This window comes from Macrobrachium rosenbergii, chromosome 23, assembly GCF_040412425.1.
Source record: "Macrobrachium rosenbergii isolate ZJJX-2024 chromosome 23, ASM4041242v1, whole genome shotgun sequence".
Taxonomy (NCBI): domain Eukaryota; kingdom Metazoa; phylum Arthropoda; class Malacostraca; order Decapoda; family Palaemonidae; genus Macrobrachium; species Macrobrachium rosenbergii.
The window spans coordinates 18,243,722-18,262,127 of record NC_089763.1 but is presented as its reverse complement, the minus strand read 5'-3'; the positions used below and the strand labels follow the sequence as shown (position 1 = coordinate 18,262,127).

The 18,406-nt window shown below is 39.1% G+C and overlaps 1 protein-coding gene across 1 annotated transcript in view; it reads left to right on the top strand.

Moving 5' to 3' along the window:
* The first annotated feature begins 1,967 nt into the window (after window positions 1–1,967).
* LOC136851327 (uncharacterized) overlaps window positions 1,968–18,406 on the top strand; it is a 55,000-nt gene continuing 38,561 nt past the window's right edge. Inside the window, 2 exon segments of the mRNA XM_067125358.1 lie at window positions 1,968–2,093; window positions 6,696–6,848. Coding sequence (XP_066981459.1) covers window positions 6,696–6,848 — 153 coding nt within the window. The 5' untranslated portion in view covers window positions 1,968–2,093.

The window sequence follows — 18,406 nt, the reverse complement described above, 5'->3', positions numbered from 1 at the left end:
AAGACTGATGCCACTGCTTTCAAGAGAGGCACCTGCACCAGAATGCGTGCTACAACTTGTTAAGTGCGGCTGTGGAGAGAACAGCAAGTCAATGGTAAAATGTACTGTAAGATGCTCCTGCAAAAAAACACAAGCTGACATACACAGAACTCTGTCGCTGCGGAGGCGAAGAAGACATCTGTGCCAGCGCATCATTTCTGCCTGCAGATGATGATAAGGAAGGTGATGAGGATGTCTAATGGTATGTTACTAAAGGCTGTACAAATGGCTCACCATCTCACAATGACTCTCCTTGACTTCATATACCACTGTGCATCATGCTAATTAATGATTTGACAGCACTTTTTTCCTTGACTTTATAATTAAGTGTTATACCATTTAATATCCTAACAGCAACAAGTTTATGGACCCTTAATCATTATACGACCACGTTATCTAAGTGCTAACAGATTTTTTCTGTAACAAAATTAATAGCTTCTGAAAATTCAACTAGATCTGTTTTAAAAAATTGGCAACATGTATTTTTTTCATTCTGTAGGCTACACTGTTTATTATAAATAAAATGCATTTTTGAACATTCTACCCAAAAGTTTTGTATATTTACACTAACCGATAGACTATTAGGGCCGGTATAATTGTTCCTGATGTCCATTGGCTATTTTATCACCTCTGTTAATGTGAACTGATATATCTGATGATTCACCTGATATCAGGAATATAAATTTCTGTAGGCCAACGTCATTTGCCCGTGATTCAGTTATGACAGCAGACGAAACTTTTATGAGCTGAGACAGTTTTTAGATGGGACTTATGCTCAGTTAACAGAAAGGTATTATGTCCATAATCCAAGGAGTACGCCAGGTTGCTACCCTGTCGGCCTAGGCACTACACTGAAAAATTTGACTTTGTTGTTTTACTTTCGAGTTAAAAAAAAAAAAAAAAATAGCAAAGACAGTTAAAAGAGAATCGATGAATAATATCAGCTTTCGAATGTCAAAAAAATTAAAATTAAAAAAATTGTCAAACAAACGGAGACAAGATGTATAAAGGCACTTGTGCACGAACAAATGAAAATAAACTGAATGGAGATAAACTATACGAAAACAGAATGAAGTACCTCGATCTTTTATTCAAAGCTCGCACAAGTCCTCTGGAATTGCAATAAAAGGTAAATATAAGAACAAAGAAAGAGACAAGAGATCAATAGACATGGATTTACTTAGTCCCTTGCAGGTGTTTCCATTGTACATTTTGTTTGTTATGATTTTTATGACCTCTTTTACAGGAAAATTTGTATATAACCCTCGATGTCTAAGGTTACCATATATTAGCAGACAAAAGCCTGTATGTAAATGTTCCTGCAAAAGATGCCATAGAAATCGTAGCAAACAAAATGTTCAATGGAAATAACTTCAGGGTATTATTATATTATTATTATTATTCAGAAGATGAACGTTATTCATATGACCTACAGGGCCATTGACTTAAAGTTAAAGCTCCCAAAGAATATGGTGTTCATTAGAAAGTAGTAACAGAAGGTAATAGGAGATATAGAAAGAAGAGATTGGCTATTAGAAAAGGAAAAATTATTTACCAATTTAATAAATAAATACAAATGTAAATAAAATACCAGAATTGTTAAGTAAAATTCAAAGTTTATGATTCACGTTTTCATTTTTAATAGAGTATTGCAGGGGGAGAATTACAAGTAATAAATTGTATTTTGATATGTTTATTACAACCGTTACCAAGATAACACCGAATGGCCCTATTACCCCAGTGGCTGTCTCATAATCCAAGATCTTAAGATCTAATCCATCCTTGCAACAGATAATTTAGAAATGTCACATATTGAGCTATCTCGCTTCCAGGAAGACGGAGGAGAGAAAATAAACGAGGAAAATGCAATAATCTTGACCCTAGTGGCTTTTAAAGAAAGGGAAAATAAGAGAGTTGCTGTTAGCCTGGGAATTTAGAAGTGTGAGCTTGTGCCGTTACAAAGGCAACGCCACGACAAAAGTCTCGTAGTGTCAGTCCTACTACTGTCACCACTACCTGCAGACGTCAGTTGAAGACCTAAACAGAAAGAGAAGGTAAAAGTGGAGAATATCGAAGGCTTAAATGTGTTAAGCTTATTTTGTTGTCTTCTATTTCAAAATTGCCAGATTTTAATTCATAAGATATAGTTTATCATAGAACTAGCCAACGACAGGGTAGGCTGATCTAGGACGTTTTAATAAACGTAGACCTCCGACCAGTAATAGGCCTATCTTGTGGACTAGAATCATGAGATTTCTTTACGGTAATTATTATATGATAATTTTGACGAATTTACAGTCAGATCGTCTTTCACGAATATAACTGGTATAGCATACATATAAGTCGGTTTGCAATGGAAACCAAAGTTATAGGCCTACTTAGGTTAGCTTTACGAGTGAAGTCTTGGGGGGGGGAATTCATAGACCGAATGTCATTTTGAGAACACTTATAAGCCAACTGTACTTATCTTGGTCTCAGCAGTGTAGCCTATTTAATTAATGGCTGATGTCTGACCGAAATCCTCGACCAGCTTAAGCTAGCTTTGCTTATGAGTCTCTAACTTAGCCTTGGTTAACCCATTAGTCTATAGGCCTAAGCAGTTAAGTATACCTTAGTTTAACCAGACAACTGAGCTGATGAACAGCTTTCCTAGAGGGCTGGCCCGAAGGATCAGACTTATTTTACGTGGCTAAGAACCAGTTGGTTACGTATCAACGGGACCTACGGCTTATAGTGGGATCCGAACCACATTAGAACAAGAAATGAATTTCTATCACCAGAAATAAGTTTCTCTAATTCTTCATTGAATGGTCGGAGAACGAATATGGGCCCAGCAGAGTGCTAGCCGAGAGCGATACCAACCTGTCCAGTGAGGACCTGGCCTAAGCTCTGTTTAAGCACTAGACTGCATCTTGAAAAGAGGCCTTCTTGGCTGTTGCACAGCAAAGAAGATTCTTGCCAGAACTTGATGTTTATTCTGTCAGACTACTTAGCTTGTTGTAGGCTATGGCCTGTTTTTCATTCTCAACACCCCCTCATTTTGTAGGGGTTTTTTTTCCTGTCCAGTCTGTGAAAATTGTTTTGAACCACATTTGGAAACAAGATGTTTCATGGATAAAATGAATATGCAGGTGGTAGGCTATGTATAAAAACCACTGGTAGGTTAGGCATATTTTGTGACAAACTTTCACAAAGAAAGTGTAACATGTATTTTTCTAACTGCATATAATGCAAGCTGGGCTGTGCAGTATTCAGGCTGTATTTCAAACGAAGTTGCAGGCTATTCTACAGAAAACCTCAGCAGGATGCCATGTTTAGTACCAGCCCCTTAGGGACGATTGTGAAAACAAACAAAAGATGGTAACTTTCTGAAATAATCTCACCTGTACTGTATTAATTATATACACCCATTTCTCTGTTTTTCAGTTAAAGAACTTTATTAATAAACAGTGTCTCCATACAGAGCTGTTCTGTTGAATTATCCAAGTTACAAATGATTTTCCTCATGGGAGTTATTTCAAATTTTGGGTGGTTGTATTAATGCAGTGTCAGTAGTTCCAGCTGTTGTTTTTCAGCAACTCTTAAGCCTTAAGTAATTTTTTACTTATCTAGTGCATTTGAATGAATTTTCTTGATTCTCACTTAACAGATAAAGTCTCGTTTTTCTTTTCCCAGTGGATTAGTTTTATATACAGTACTGTACATCATTCTTATTACCTCTACCAGGTTAGAAATGGTTATCATTTGAGTGTGCATGTGTTTATGTTAACAATCACAAGAACAGGTATATGGATTCAGAGGAACTTGGGTGAACACATTTATTGGGAACCCAGGTGTTTGGTTTTTGGCACATATTGATGAAAATTTGATAATACTGTATATTACCATGGAAACCATTTTGTCTTAGACAGCTGAAACCCTACATGCTTGGACCACAATCATTATGTTATCCTTTTCATATTACATGCTTCTTGCCCATTCAGTGGTACAAGTGTATTTATACATTTCAGAGCGGCCTTCACAGAGATAAGCTTTTCTGAGTGCTAGTGTCTGTTGCTAAAAGTACATATTACACTTTTTTCAGGTTTTTTTTATTACTATTGTAATTTATGAATACTGTATAGGTATTGCCGACAGTACAGAGTTTATGGTTTCCATATTTTTGTTATTGTAAAAATAGGCATGGCCACCCAAATGAAAATAAAAGCATGGTCAGTGAGAAAAGAAAAGAGTTTAATCAGAATGAAAGCAGTAACATTGCCTTTGGAATGAAGGGAAGTATTAGAAGTAGGAAAACAAAAGCATGGGGAAATTATGTTTTTTGTGGTAAAAGGGAAGAAATTTTTAACCGATAACAACAGAAAAGGTAGAATTAGGCCGCCATGCTTTGGAGACAAATGTAAAGCATACTAGATTTATGAATGGGAATACATTCTTTTATGTAGAATACACACCAAGGAATACATACTGTACTCTATTAGTGTTATTCAAAATTAGAAGGATTAATAATATTGTACTTGAATATTTGAAATGATAAAAGGAATACCTCTTCCTCTTCTCAGTTAATAGATTGTTGAGGTTGCTGTTTTTAATGAGCCTTTTCCAGCTGTTTCTATCTTCAATGACTGATTTCACGATTGGTTTTAGTAGATAGTTTATGGACAGGTGCCCCTCTTGACTCCAACCATCCTTATTTACTGTATTGGGCTTGGTATTAGCAGAGTTTATCTGGCTCCCCCCATCCCTTCCCACATGTTTAGGTTAATAAAAGGGATACATAACCTTATTTACTCCCCTTGTTCAAATAGTTTGTTTTGTTTCTGTACTGACTGTCCAAGTTCTACTGTTATTTACAGTATCCAGGTTTTGTTGTCATTCCCTAATTGTGATATAGTAGTTAATGATAGTTAGGCATTTAATGCAGCAAGCTAATGAAATGAAAACTCTGTTAAGTCTTTGTTTTGTTGATTTTGAAAAGTCCTTTGACAGCATTTCGAGACAGACTATAGGAAAAATCATGAGGCATTATGGAATACTGGAAAAGTTTGTGAGGGTTATTATGAACATGCATGAGGGCACATCTTGTCAAGTGCTGGTTGTTTGAGTGACCCGTTTGAAGTAAAGTCTGGTGTGATTCAGGGTGGCATTCTGTCTCCTCCATTGTTTGTGTTGGTCGTGGTTTACATTATGAGAAGGGTTAAAAGAGAAAAGGATGCAGCTATGCTTTGGGGAGAAAATGGGAAACTTCTGGACTTAGATTATGCTGATGATTTAGTTTTGATCTGCGAGGGACCAGAAAAGATGCAGTGTGTTGGATCATCTAGTAAGTGAAGGTCAAAAGGTTGGTTTGGTTATAAATAATGGAAAAACTGAAATCATGAATTTGAATATTGAAAATGCACAGGATTGCCCAATTGAAAGCACGGTTGTAAAGCAAGTGGATAAGTTTAAATATTTAGGTACTCATTTAGATAAGGATGGTTTTCTGAGCACAGAATTTATGGAATGATTAAAAAAGGCTCATCAGGCAATGGGAATGCTTAAAAATATTTGGAATATAATAGTGATTTTTCTGTGCATACAAAAATCAAAATTTATAAAGTAATGGTTAGGAATATTTTTATTTTAATTTGTTTGCCATTGTTAATACTTTTTTCAAAATGGACTACTTAACCTTCTGGAGGACCCCTTCGAGGTTAGTAATGTCAGTGTACCTGACGTGATCCCGGTAGGCAGTTGACTTTGATAGTAAATTTTTAGCATTTGAAAATAAGGCGCTCAGAAGAATATTAGGAATTAGTTAGAGGAATAGGATATCAAAAAGCAGAATTAGAGAAGTAATGAGGGTGCAGCCAGTTGATGAGTATGTTAGGTTTCCATGCTGGAAGTGGCTAGGTTATGTGTATAAAAGACAGAGATTAGTACAAGATACACCAGGGTGGGTTGCCCTTGGTAGAAGAGGTAGAGGTAGGCCAAAGGAGACTTGGTTGAGGATAATGAGGCAGGAAGCAGGAGATGAGTGTAAGAGAGATCTTGTGGAGTTAGCCTAGGACAAAATGTGGTGGCATGAGTTCATAGAGGCCCTATGCATCCCCTTGGGTGCCACAGGAAATGATTGATTGATTAAGTTAATGATATGCTGTGTCTCTTATGTCATTGTCATCGTAGGTAAATGATATACGGGCAGTCCCTGGTTATTGGCGGGCTCGGTTATCTGTGATCTAATTTTTCGCCGCTTGTCTAACGACAAAAATTGGCAATTTTCAGCGCCGACACGCACCGATTTCTGCTTATTGGCGCCGATACAGACCTAACAGAGTGCCAGTAACCGAAAGTCAGCAATTTTCAGTTATTGGGGATTTTCACTTATCATCACGCCGTCGGAATGGAACCCCCGCCGATAACTGGGGACTGCCTGTACAGTATTCCATGAAGGGATATAGATCACAACAACCTTGAGCCCTCCTGTTTTCCTAGAGCATATTTAGTACTCTAGGGATATACTGTACCAAAAAGGTACAGTTTTATGGGATAGAAGCCTAAGATTTGTTGTGTTGCTTAGAAACAGGATTTATATGTAAATGTGCAAACTGCTGAGGAAGAGAAAAAAAAATTGTATTTATAAGCTTATTTTACAAATTTTATTATTGTTACAGATGGATGGGTCCAGTAGCTCCAGAAGAGCACTTGTTATAAGAGATGATGGTGAGGCAAGAGTGGTACCTCTTGCTGATGTTTCAGTTATAGGCGAAGAAGCATCTGGAGAAGATAAGAATTCTGCTGTTATTGTTTGGCAGACCAGTGAACAGGTGGGAGCTGGTAGTGTTATGAAATAACTGCTGTGTAAAATAGGGCTCTTAAGTTCAAATCAACCTTTTGCTATGCAAAACCTTTGTATGTTCATTCATGAGTGCAACAATATTGTGTTCACATAGGGATAAACTCATTACAGTATTTTACGTACGACTATTACTTGTTACATGTTGGATGAGCTGAGAGATGAAAGTTATTCTTGAGAGAAGAGGAACTTTTTGTTTGAGCTTGGACACACTCATCCCATTTTCATCTTTTATATTGCTAAGAATTGTGGTTTATGCAGCATATAGGAATAATTATTATTTAGAAAAGTGAGGTTAACCCTGGTTAGTGATTGCAAGTTCAATTGTGTGTAGCCATAGGGTCTATCAGTTACACCCATTAACAGGAATGTGGGGTGGCTTGTTATGAATAAGTATGACATTCTTTATTAAATTTTGCCTTGTCTTTCATATTTTTCCTCTTAAAATGTATCTACACAATCATGGATATGTATTAAGGTCAGTTTAATTAATTTAACTGAAATTAGGCAATTCAAGTCTTTCATTTTGGTTATGTGTTCTTACAAATGTATGCAACTGTGTTACATTTCATCTCACATTTGCTATGTAAAAGTCTAAATTCATATTTAAATACCTGGTGTTCACTAATTTTTGTCTAAGTCATCTTGAAGCAGAATTGCCCTGTACTTGGTTATACCCACAATATGTATAAAAAACAAGAAATATATGAATGGTTTTTTCTTCCTTTTATTGTTTGCAACAAAAGAGTGCCTAGGCCGAAATATTGCTTGAATGGTAATGTCATCATCTAGCATCATTCATCTTTTTTTCTTATAGCGATGTGACTCACAAACACTGCATTTGGGGACTTGGTACTACTAATGTATGTGTACTCATCATTTTGCAAAGCTCTCTGCAATATTCCAGTGAATGTAGCTTTTTATATAAGTAATTTACCAAGTAATTAGATTGCTGTTAGTTTCGCTCGGCAGCTAAATTTGAAATTCGCTGGTCGTGCTATTTTGTTTTGGCCAGGTGACTAGCCCCGCCCACTTTCAGGGAAAGAGAGGAACAACTGGCAAAAGAGCTTCAGTTTGTTTCTGCTGGCTGATGGGTTTGCACCAGCTATTAGCAGCAGCTTTGTTTTGGAATGTCGTTATTTTTCCAATTGTCCTTTTCATAAATTAGTGAAGTATTCTTGTATTGGTAGCCTTGTGGCATGCTTAGATAGAGTTAGGTTTCTTTTTGGAACATTATTAATTGAATTTGTGACTTTCCGATTGTGACTTTTAGTTGACTTGTTTTCTTTGTAATATCAGACTCAAGTTCAACTAGCTTTAGGTATTGCAGCAAAGGCTGCAATATTCGTTTGACTAAAGAATCCTACGATTCACATACAATCTGCATAGACTGTAGGGGACAGGTATGTTGAGTGGATTTGAGATGTAAAAAGTGTTCAAACTGGGACAGTAAGAAGTGGAAGACTTTGAGGTCACATTTGAATAAACTGGCTGGGGATAAAAAGAGGAAGGTGACTGCTAGACAGATTAGTAAGTCTTTAGCTAGCCAGGAATCTCCTAATTCTAATTTTAATGTTAATGTCGATACTGGTGTTTCTGTGATTTCTGTGAACCCTGTTCCCAGTTCTCCATCTGTTCCACCCTCTCCTTTACCTGGCTCCCTTGCTTCTGAACCCAACCCCATTGCCAGCCTCAAGTTGAAGATTGATAAATGGTTCGAATTAATAGTGGAATCCATTGCCCAATTAGCGTCTTCAGTGAAAATCCTAATGGATAATAAGAGTGGTTCGGAGCACCCAGTGGCGCCTAGCGCTAGTGAAGTGTTAGTGGAGGAGGGGGCTGCTCATCCCATTGATTCCCCTAGCAAGGGTCAATGGCATACTCCCCTAAACCTGGGAGGAGTCTTACTGGTAACCTAAGGGAGGTTGATGGGGTCTGCCCATGGGTAGTTGCCCCCTCGGTTGAACCTGTTGCTGAAACCCAGGTTGCAGCCGAGCGCCTCTGGAAAGGCATATCTTTGGATGTACATCGTCTTTCATCAAGTTCGGATGAGTCTAGTCCCAGACGCCAATGGCACTTTGTGGACGAATTATATCCTCTGAAAAGATGTGCGGTGGGTGTGTTGTGTTCTCCTCCAGTGACTTGCAAGAGATTCAAGGAACCTGTGTGTAACCCTCGTCCTTCTTGTAGTCACTGGGACAGTCAGGAGTGTTTTTCTTCAGTGGCCCCCCTTGGTGGAGAGTCAGAGTTTGGCTCCCAAACGCTCTACTTCTCGTAAGCGCTCCTCATCTTCCAAGGCGTCTTCTCCCGAGCGGCCTCCAGCATCCAAGGTCCCTCTGGCGCCCAAACTCCCTACAGTGTCTGAAGTTTCCTTGGGTGTCGAGCGCTAGGTGTTGCCCGAGCACCCGAGAATGTCAAAGCGTTTGTTAGCGCCCAATCGTCCTTCAGTCCCCAAGTGCCTGTTTTCTCTTGAGCGCCCCTTGTTGCCCAAACGCCCATATCCCCAGTGGTTACAGAGAGCCCATGGGTGCCCGAACAACTTTATCAAGTCCATCCGTGGACGTGTTAAGGCTCCTAAGATATTAAGGCTCTTAACATATCTGCAGACGTGGCTCTTAACATGTCCGTGGATGTGGCTCTTAACACGCCAGGGACATGACTTCTCATGTCCATGGACATTACTCTTAATGATTCCGAGGACGTGACTCGTCAAGAGTGGGGGATGTTGGGACTCCTTCATGTCAGAAGAGGTCTTCTTTTTCCAGTCAAGACAACTCTCTCTCTCCCTTTACCTTATGGTGTTTACCTTCACCATAGGAAATGGGGGATTTGAAGTATAAGTTTTTTTTCCTCTTATGAAGTGGTTATTGATCTCATTCGTGAGTTCAATAATAAGTGTATGCAATTCTGAAGTTTAAATCCCCACCTGTGATCGCTCCTACTGTTGTTGAAGGCCTTCTAAGCTCAAGAAAGGATTCAAGGCACCTCTGGATTTTCTTGGCTGAGGACAGATGACAAAATATCTCTTGTTCCTCAAGAACTTGTTGGGACATCAGAGGGATAAGTTTCTCTCTGGCATTAAGAAGAACTTGTCTGTTCATAGAATTTTGAATGCTGGTGCTTGACTTCGTCAGACCACTTTCACTTCCTTCTACCAGAAGGACTTTGCCCACAGGTCCTTGGACACTTTTTCCTCAGATCTGGTGATGGCTGCTCAACAGATGGTGTATCTCATCCTGCAGATAGTGTATCTCATGCAGTGTCCCAGGCAGGGCAGTTTGTATCTTCCCTAAGATGATAGTGTAGAAGAGGGAATGAGTGAGGTGTCTGGCCTCTTTTCTTTCCCTTTTTCCTCTTTTTGACCCACAGACGGTTTTGAAGAATGACAGATCATACTCTGGAACTGGCTTGATGCAAGTGAGTTGCAATCATGCTGTTACAACATTTTTATGTTCCATACAACATACAAATATGCTTCTCAATAGTCTCTACCTCTCTCCAGCAAGGTGAGTGAGGAGTGGCAATCCCATTGCATGTGGCTTACATGGTTTGTTCCTTGAACGGATATAGTTCTCTTTGACTTCTATATATAGCCTTTACTTCTCTCTCGAGCAAAGGGAGTGAGGAGTGGTGACAAACCCGTTGCATGGGGCTGACATGGTTTGTTGCTTGAACAGATATAGTTCTCTTTGACTTCAGTGCTGTACAATATATGAATAAGGGGGGATGCCCTATCATCATAGGACAACTCCTCTATTGAGTAGCTTACTGTTGTCATCAAAGGGAATCTCCTCGTAAGATGTCTCCTCCGTTGCTGATGCACATTCCATTGACATTGCTAAGACATCTCCTTTGTCGACAGGGTGTTCTATCATCGTAGGACAACTCTTTTGAGTGACTTCTGATGTCATCATAGGGGATCTCCTCATAGGACGTCTCCTCTGTTGTCAATGCACATCCCATTGACAGTACTAGGACATATCCTCTGTCAACGGGGTGTCCTATCATCATAAGACAACTGCTCTTTTGGGTGGATTACTGATGTCATCATAGGGAGTCTCCTCTGTTGCCAATGCACATTCCATTCACAGTACTAGAACATTTCCTCTGTTGGCTGTGTGAAGCCCGTGTACAGTAGAGTACTAAGCATGTTTCTACATGGAACATCTTATCAAAGGACATCCCCTGGGGTTATCCTATCATCATCTCTGTATACAGTGCTGATGAATGGGGTTGCAGTAGCATGGTCACAACAGACATCAGTCAGACACAGTCCAGGATGAGGGATGTGTGTCAGACAAGTTCTGTCACTGGAGTCTATACCCATGCACAGGTACAGGAGTTCCACTTCTTTGGCAATGTGAAGTGACTGAGCATGCCTACTTTCCCTTGTCAGTTTCTTCTATCAGATTGGTTTTCATACCAAAAGCATGTATACAAGAAGAACTTTCATGTCCATGGAATTTTTATCAATGGTTCTTAGCTATGCTAAACCACTTGAGCTTCTGGTATCGATGAGATCTGACATGTCAGGTCTGTGACAGCAGTAGTACTTGGACAGACAGAAGTGCCTTCAGTATGATGACCAACTAGGAATCTAAAGGGAGATGGCACTGTTTCGATGAAATCAGGGGATAGGATGGTTAATCTTGTCTTCTGGTTCTTGCTCAACCTCAAAAGGAGATTGATCATACTCTTCTCTTGATTTCCTGTTGTTGGCTCTGTTCTGATTTGCTTATTCTACATATTCGAAGGTTACCAATTTGATTGATAATTTTCTCTCTGATGGTCCTGTGGTACCAAAGACAGTAGGACTTCTGTGTTACCCACATAGTTCTACCCCCTTCAACCCAAAGCTAACAACTAGTTCGTTGCTTCAAGCTGCCCAAAAAACAATGGCAAAGGGATCCTTTTTCTAGTTAGCACTCTGATCATCCAAGCTTACTGTGAAAATTCCTACTGGTCATCAGTACATTTCGGGTAAGATCTCTGGAAGGCAAAGTCATCCATATGTCTGTCACATTCAGAAAGGACACGTAGTTCAAGTACCAGGATAGAATGTATTTGTGAAATTCACGTGCATATCCTCTTACCTTGGAGTGTTGACCATAGGGAAGAGATCATTTCTCTGCCTAGGGAAATGACCTTCCAAACGTACCCTGCAATTTCATGGTGGTCATCAGTACTTTTGAAGCAACATCTCTAGGGTCCGCAGTCATCCATTGATCTATGGCATTGAGGAAGAACCTGTCGGTCTGATACTAGGATAGGATGTAATTGTGCAGTTCACTTTCTTATCCTTTTCCCTTAGGTTATTGCCCTTGGGTCCTTGGACTCCTTTTCCTTGGATCCTTGGTAGGTGCTCAATAAGTCATGTGGTTTACCCAATTCTTTAGGACAGGTTGCATCTCGCCTAAGGTGTGTGGCTACAAGGAGAAGGTATGGGCGGGACTGGCTTCCTACCTTCCTCCTGTTTTCTGTCCTCTTCCAGTGGATAGAGGAAGAGTGAACAAGCCGTCACGTGCTGGACTGGCGTGCATGCAGGTGATCTGCTTGGCTGAGTATCCTGTCTATAATCCATTTTTTGTTTGGATTAATAGAAGCATTTCCTTTCTTCTCTCTAGCAAGGAGAGAGAAGGGCTGACTATGGGCAAGCCAGTTGATTTTTTAGCTACATAGTCTTCAATATTGTGGGTTCGTCTGTACCTTTCAATTCAAGGGTTTTCATACTTCCCCTTGATTCATTGCCCAGAAGTCTGGCAGTTGAACATCCCATATGTTCAACAGATCAGAGAATTACTTGGAATCTTCCCTCCAATAGTAAGTCTCTGTACGTAAAGACCGAGGGTTTGTGTTCGTGTAGGAACAAGTGACAAATTTTTAATTATTTGTATTTTTCCTAACATACAAACCTGAGGTCTTTACATAAAAGGCCCACCTCTTACCACCCCTCATTCTTTGACCTGAGCCAAAAGGTAAACTGAAGAGACTGAATGCATACCAGTTGGGTGGGCGGTACTTCCGCCCCTACCATAGGTAACTGTTACCATAACCGCCTTGCAGAAGTTTAATGGCTGGACTTTCCAGCTTCACCGAAAGTTATCCATATGTATGTTAGGAAAATTACAAATTAATTAAAAATGTCACTTTTTCAGGCTTTTCTGTCCCCCAAGAGGAAATCCAGTTGCCTTCAGACAGTCCAAAATTTTCTAGCCTTTTCTTCTTGTTCAGCTCAACAATGGGTGAGCCTATTGGGGACTCTGACCTACATAGAAATGTTTGTCAGACTGGACAGATTACACATGAGAGTTCTCCAATTTTACCTGAAGGCCAGCTGGAACAGAAAGACACAGCTGGACAGTCATTTTTTCTGATCACCCTGGAGATCAAGTCGGACCTGCAGTGTTGGCTGTCAGAAGGGAAATCCCTTCATCCTCTGAACCCTGACCTAGACTTCTGTTCTGATGCCTCAGACATAGGCTGGGGGAGCCCTGCTAGACAATCAAGAAGTCTCCCAGACTTGGACCCCAGATCAACAGGGCTCACATATCAATGTAAGAGGGCTGAGGCTCAGTCTTTAATCATAGAGGCCTGGATCTCGCTTCGAACTCTGACATTAAGGACCTGTTTAAGTCTTTCGATAGGAAGAAACAGAAAAAGGACAATTCTTTGGTCTCCTGGAATCTGGATGTGGTCCTGAAATGGCTGATAGGCCCTTCTTTTGAGCCCCTTCGGTCTGCTTCTCTTCGGAATCTGACACGCAAGACTCTCTTTCTCTTTGCTTTAGCTACAGCTAAATGCATGAGTGAAATACAAGCCATTGACAAGAGAGTGGGTTTCTCTCAAGGAGATGCAGTTTACTTCTTCACCCTAGGCTTTCTGGCAAAGAACGAGGACCTGTCCAACCCCTGGCCTCATTCATTTACAGTTAAGAACTTAACAGATATTCTTGGTCATGAGGAAGGAGAGAGTTCTCTGTCCAGTCAGAGCTCTGAGATACTACCTGAAGAAGACAGAAAAGATCGGGGGTACATATAGTAACCTTTGGTGTTCAGTAAGGAACCCATCTCGTCCTCTGTCAAAGAAGGCCATGTCGTTCTTCCTGAGAGATTTGATTTCAGAAGCACACTCACAGCTCCAGGAGGACATTTCACCAAATTTTAAAGTGAGAGCAAATGGCATCAGAGCAGTGTCTACTTCATTGGCATTTAGACATAACATGTCCTTGTCCTCTGTTATCCAGTCGACCTACTGGAAGGGCAGGTCCATTTTTGCCTCTTACTACTTGAGGGAAGTAGAAACAGTGTTCAATGATTGCAGTACTTTGGGGCCATTATCAATGGCTGGCATGGTATTAGGTGAAGAATTATAGGAAGCACTCTTTTTCTCCTATCTTTTCATCTTGGTGTAGGGTTTTAAAGTTTTGGGGAGCCTAGGGGTACAAGGTACCTGGAGTATCCACCAGTCCTAGTGGATAGATTGTGGTTTTTTTATCAAGTGTTTTCAGAATAGGTGACAGCATTGTCTGTCTTGTTTTTTTTTATCTTGGCACTGTGCCCAGGGCAAGGGCACCTTATCATATGCTTTGCTAGCCATCAGGCATATCCTCCGCTACAAAGCTCCCACTTAAGTAGAGGTGCCCCATGGCTCAACAGCCATTCCACTACGGGTTAAGGTGAGCACCAACCAGAGGCAGTATTCACCTGCAATTGCTCACTTACCAGGTAAGGAAATAACAAGCATTGCATTCATTGCTGCCACATTTTTCTATTTCAAAGTCATTATCATGCCTAAATGTTTTGGAGTAGAATATGTCCATGTATTCCACCTCCTTTCACTGTGGGATTCAGCTTACTTACTTGGTAAGTTACATGGAAATGACATTTTTATAATAAATTTAAGTTTCATATATACTTACCAAATAATTACAGGATCAAAGCCTGCCCTCCTCCCCTCTCATGGACATGTGGTCGCAAACAAATTGAATAATAGCGGCCAGGTTGTTCCTGTGTTCCCCGATAGTGGGCGGGGCTGTCACCTAGGTAAAAACAAAAAAGAAGTGTTACCACTAAATTCAAAAAGTTGCTGCGCGAGGTAGACACATTAGTATGTAATTACTTGGTAAGTATATATAAAACTTAATTTTATTATGAAAATGCCATATTTCAAAGTATACAGCAAACCCACGTATTCACGGTGGATGAGTACCACACCCCCCCCTCGAATAGCTAAAATCCGCGAATACTTAAAACCCCTCTAAAAATATGTAGAACTGCCTATTTTAACCCTTAGGCCCTGTCCACACTAGCGGGCATGCCCGTCGGGCACTTCCAGCTGTTTATATTTTCTCTCGCTTCTGAAGCAGTGTTACCAGACAATCGAATCGTTCTGGCTCCGTACCCGGTCGGTCAGTATAGTGAAACGGTTATGGGAACAGTGTTTGTCCGTCGGGCAGTGCCCGCTAGTGTGGACAGGGCCTTAAACGCCGAGCCTCTATTTACAAAAGTGTCTGCCGTATACCGGCGGGGTTTGGGAGTTAGCGCCAAAGCGGAAAGAAAGTTTTTATCAAAAAATCACAGCACGCTTAGTTTTTAAGATTGAGTTCATTTTTGGCTCCTTTTTTTCTCATTGCCTGAAGTTTAGTATGCAACCATCAGAAATGAAAAAAGATATCATTATCATATGTAAATATTGGAATATATGACAGTGCAAAAAAAAAAGTCATATATAATTGTATACGAATCGCGCTGTGAGCAAAACGGTTAAAGCTAATAAGCTATTTTTTTTTCATTGTATTGTACACTAAATTGTGATGATTTTGGTATATAACAAATTGTAAAACGATCAAAGCAACACAGAGAAAATATTTTCACAAAATGATGCATGAATTCGTAACGCGTGGACATAAAAACAAGTTTCTTTAAAAAATTCACCATAATTCGAAATATTGTGCTAGAGACTTCCTGTTTGTTGCAAAATGAAGGTAAATGATTGAATATTACTAGAATGTGAGAGTTTTAGCTTACAATTGCATTTTTCGACCATTTCGGTCGAGTCAAAGTTGACCGAAGGTTGAAATTTTGGCACTTATTGTGATTTATATGAAAATATTTCAAAACTGGTAAAAGCTACAACCTTGAGTTATTTTTGTTGTATTCTACATGAAATTGCACACATTTTCATATATAAAACTTTATGTAACGGCTAATATAAAATGGTGCAAAAATTACGACAAAGTGACTAAAGAAATTCTGAGATTTTCAGCACAGTTAGCGTGCTCGGAGGTAAGGAAAAAGTTTTTTAAAAAATTCACCATAAATCGAAATATTGTGCTAGAGACTTCTCGTTTTTTGCAAAATGAAGGTAAATGATTGAATATTACTAGAATGTAAGTGTTTTAGCATACAATTGCATTTTTCGACCATTTCAGTTGAGTGAAAGTTGATCGAAGGTTGAAATTTTGGCACTTACCGTGATTTATATGAAAATATTTCAAAACTGACAAAAGCTACAACCATGAATTATTTTTTGTTGTATTCTACGTGAAATTGCGCACATTTTTATGTATAAAACTTTATGTAACGGCTAATATAAAATGGTGAAAAAATTACGACAAAGTGACTAAAGAATTTCTGAGATTTTCAGCTAAGTTAGCGTGCTCGGACGTAAGGAAAAAGTTTTTTTTTTTTTCAAAAATTCACCATAAATCGACATATTGTGTGCTAGAGACTTTTCGTTTTTTGCAAAATGAAGGTAAATGATTGAATATTACTATAATGTAAGAGTTTCAGCTTATAATTGCATTTTCGACCATTTCGGTCGAGTCAAAGTTGACTGAAGGTTGAAATTTTGGTACTTATCATGATTTATATGAAAATGTGTCAAAATTGATAAAAGCTACAACCATTAGTTATTTTTTGTTGTATTCTACATGAAATTGCACACATTTTCATATATAAAACTTTATGTAACGTCTAATAGAAAACTGTGCAAAAATTACGACAAAGTGATTAAAGAATTTCTGAGATTGTAAGAGCCTGACGCCGTCTCTTCCAAACACGTGTGTGTTTGTGTGTTAAATCGTCCATCGGAGTGGCGGGCGTTTGGCGTCTTCTACAAGCAGAAACATACACACAGTTTGATACAGAAGATTCGTTGGAACATTATGAGTACATGAGTAGAATGCTTGCATGGCAATGCAAGTAGTGGTGATTGTACATACATCAAGACAACAATGGTTAGGAGAAATTTTGAAATATTGTTTGGTTGAAATTACGTTCCTTTAGAAAGAAAACATGAGATGCTTCTTGTTGTCTTGTCCACTCCGTTGATTTCCGAACACACGTGTTTGGAAGAGACGGCGTCAGGCTCTTACAAGATTTTCAGCAAAGTTAGTGCGGACGTGAGGAAAAGTTTTTCAAAAATTCACCATAAATCGAAATATTGTGCTAGAGACTTCTCGTTTGGTGCAAAATGAAAGTACATGATTGAATATTACTAGAATGTAAGAGTTTTAGCTTACAATTGCATTTTTCAACCATTTCGGTCGAGTCAAAGTTGACTAAAGGTTGAAATTTTGGCACTTATCGTGATTTATATGAAAATATGTCAAAATTAATAAAGGCTACAACCATGAGTTATTTTTTGTTGTATTCTACATGAAATTGTGCACATTTGCATATATAAAACTTTATGTAAAGGCTAATAGAAAATGGTGCAAAAATTACGACAAAGTGACTAAAGAATTTCTGAGATTTTCAGCAGAGTTAGCTGATGCTTTCTTTTGGGATAAGAAAGAAATTTGCGCATGTGCAGCTGGGTCATGCTTGTAAACAAAACAACAGCGTGATCCTTGAACTCCCAGCATCCCTCAAGGCGCGTGATTTAAAATTTTTCGCAAACGCGGCCTATAAGTTTTTCCGCGAATATTTAAAAAAACTTTTTGTGGTCGACGTATTTTACATCCACTTGGCACCCGACAGACAACTTTTGTCGACGTAAAATACGTCCAGTCGGCATTAAAGGGTTAATAGTTTAAACAAAAAAAGAAAAACTCAAAAAATGCTTGTACCTAAGCATTTTAATAGTTCTATCACAAAAAGTGCATTTAGTCATGAAAATATGAAAATGCAGTAATGAGTGAATATTTCTCAGTGAAAAATATTGCGAATGGGCAAATTTTCTGCAAATAATGGATAGATACGTTCCACAGAGAAATCTGCAAATATGTGAGTCCGCAAATAGTGGGACCACGAATATGGGGCGTTTACTGTATACCCATAATTATCCATGAGAGGAACTGCCTCCCAGTGCCCTGTGGTCATTATACCCCCTGATCTCTTAGCATTTAATTGTTGTTTGATGATCTTGATTTTTTTGTGCAGCAAAATATTTTTTCTACTTTATATAAGGTTTAATTGCAGTTTTTCATTATTTGTCACAAGTTTATTTGTGGTATCCCTAGTACTTTCCATGCAAAAGTCATATTAACTGACCTAAAAGAAAAATTAGAATTTTCAGCGTGCTTTT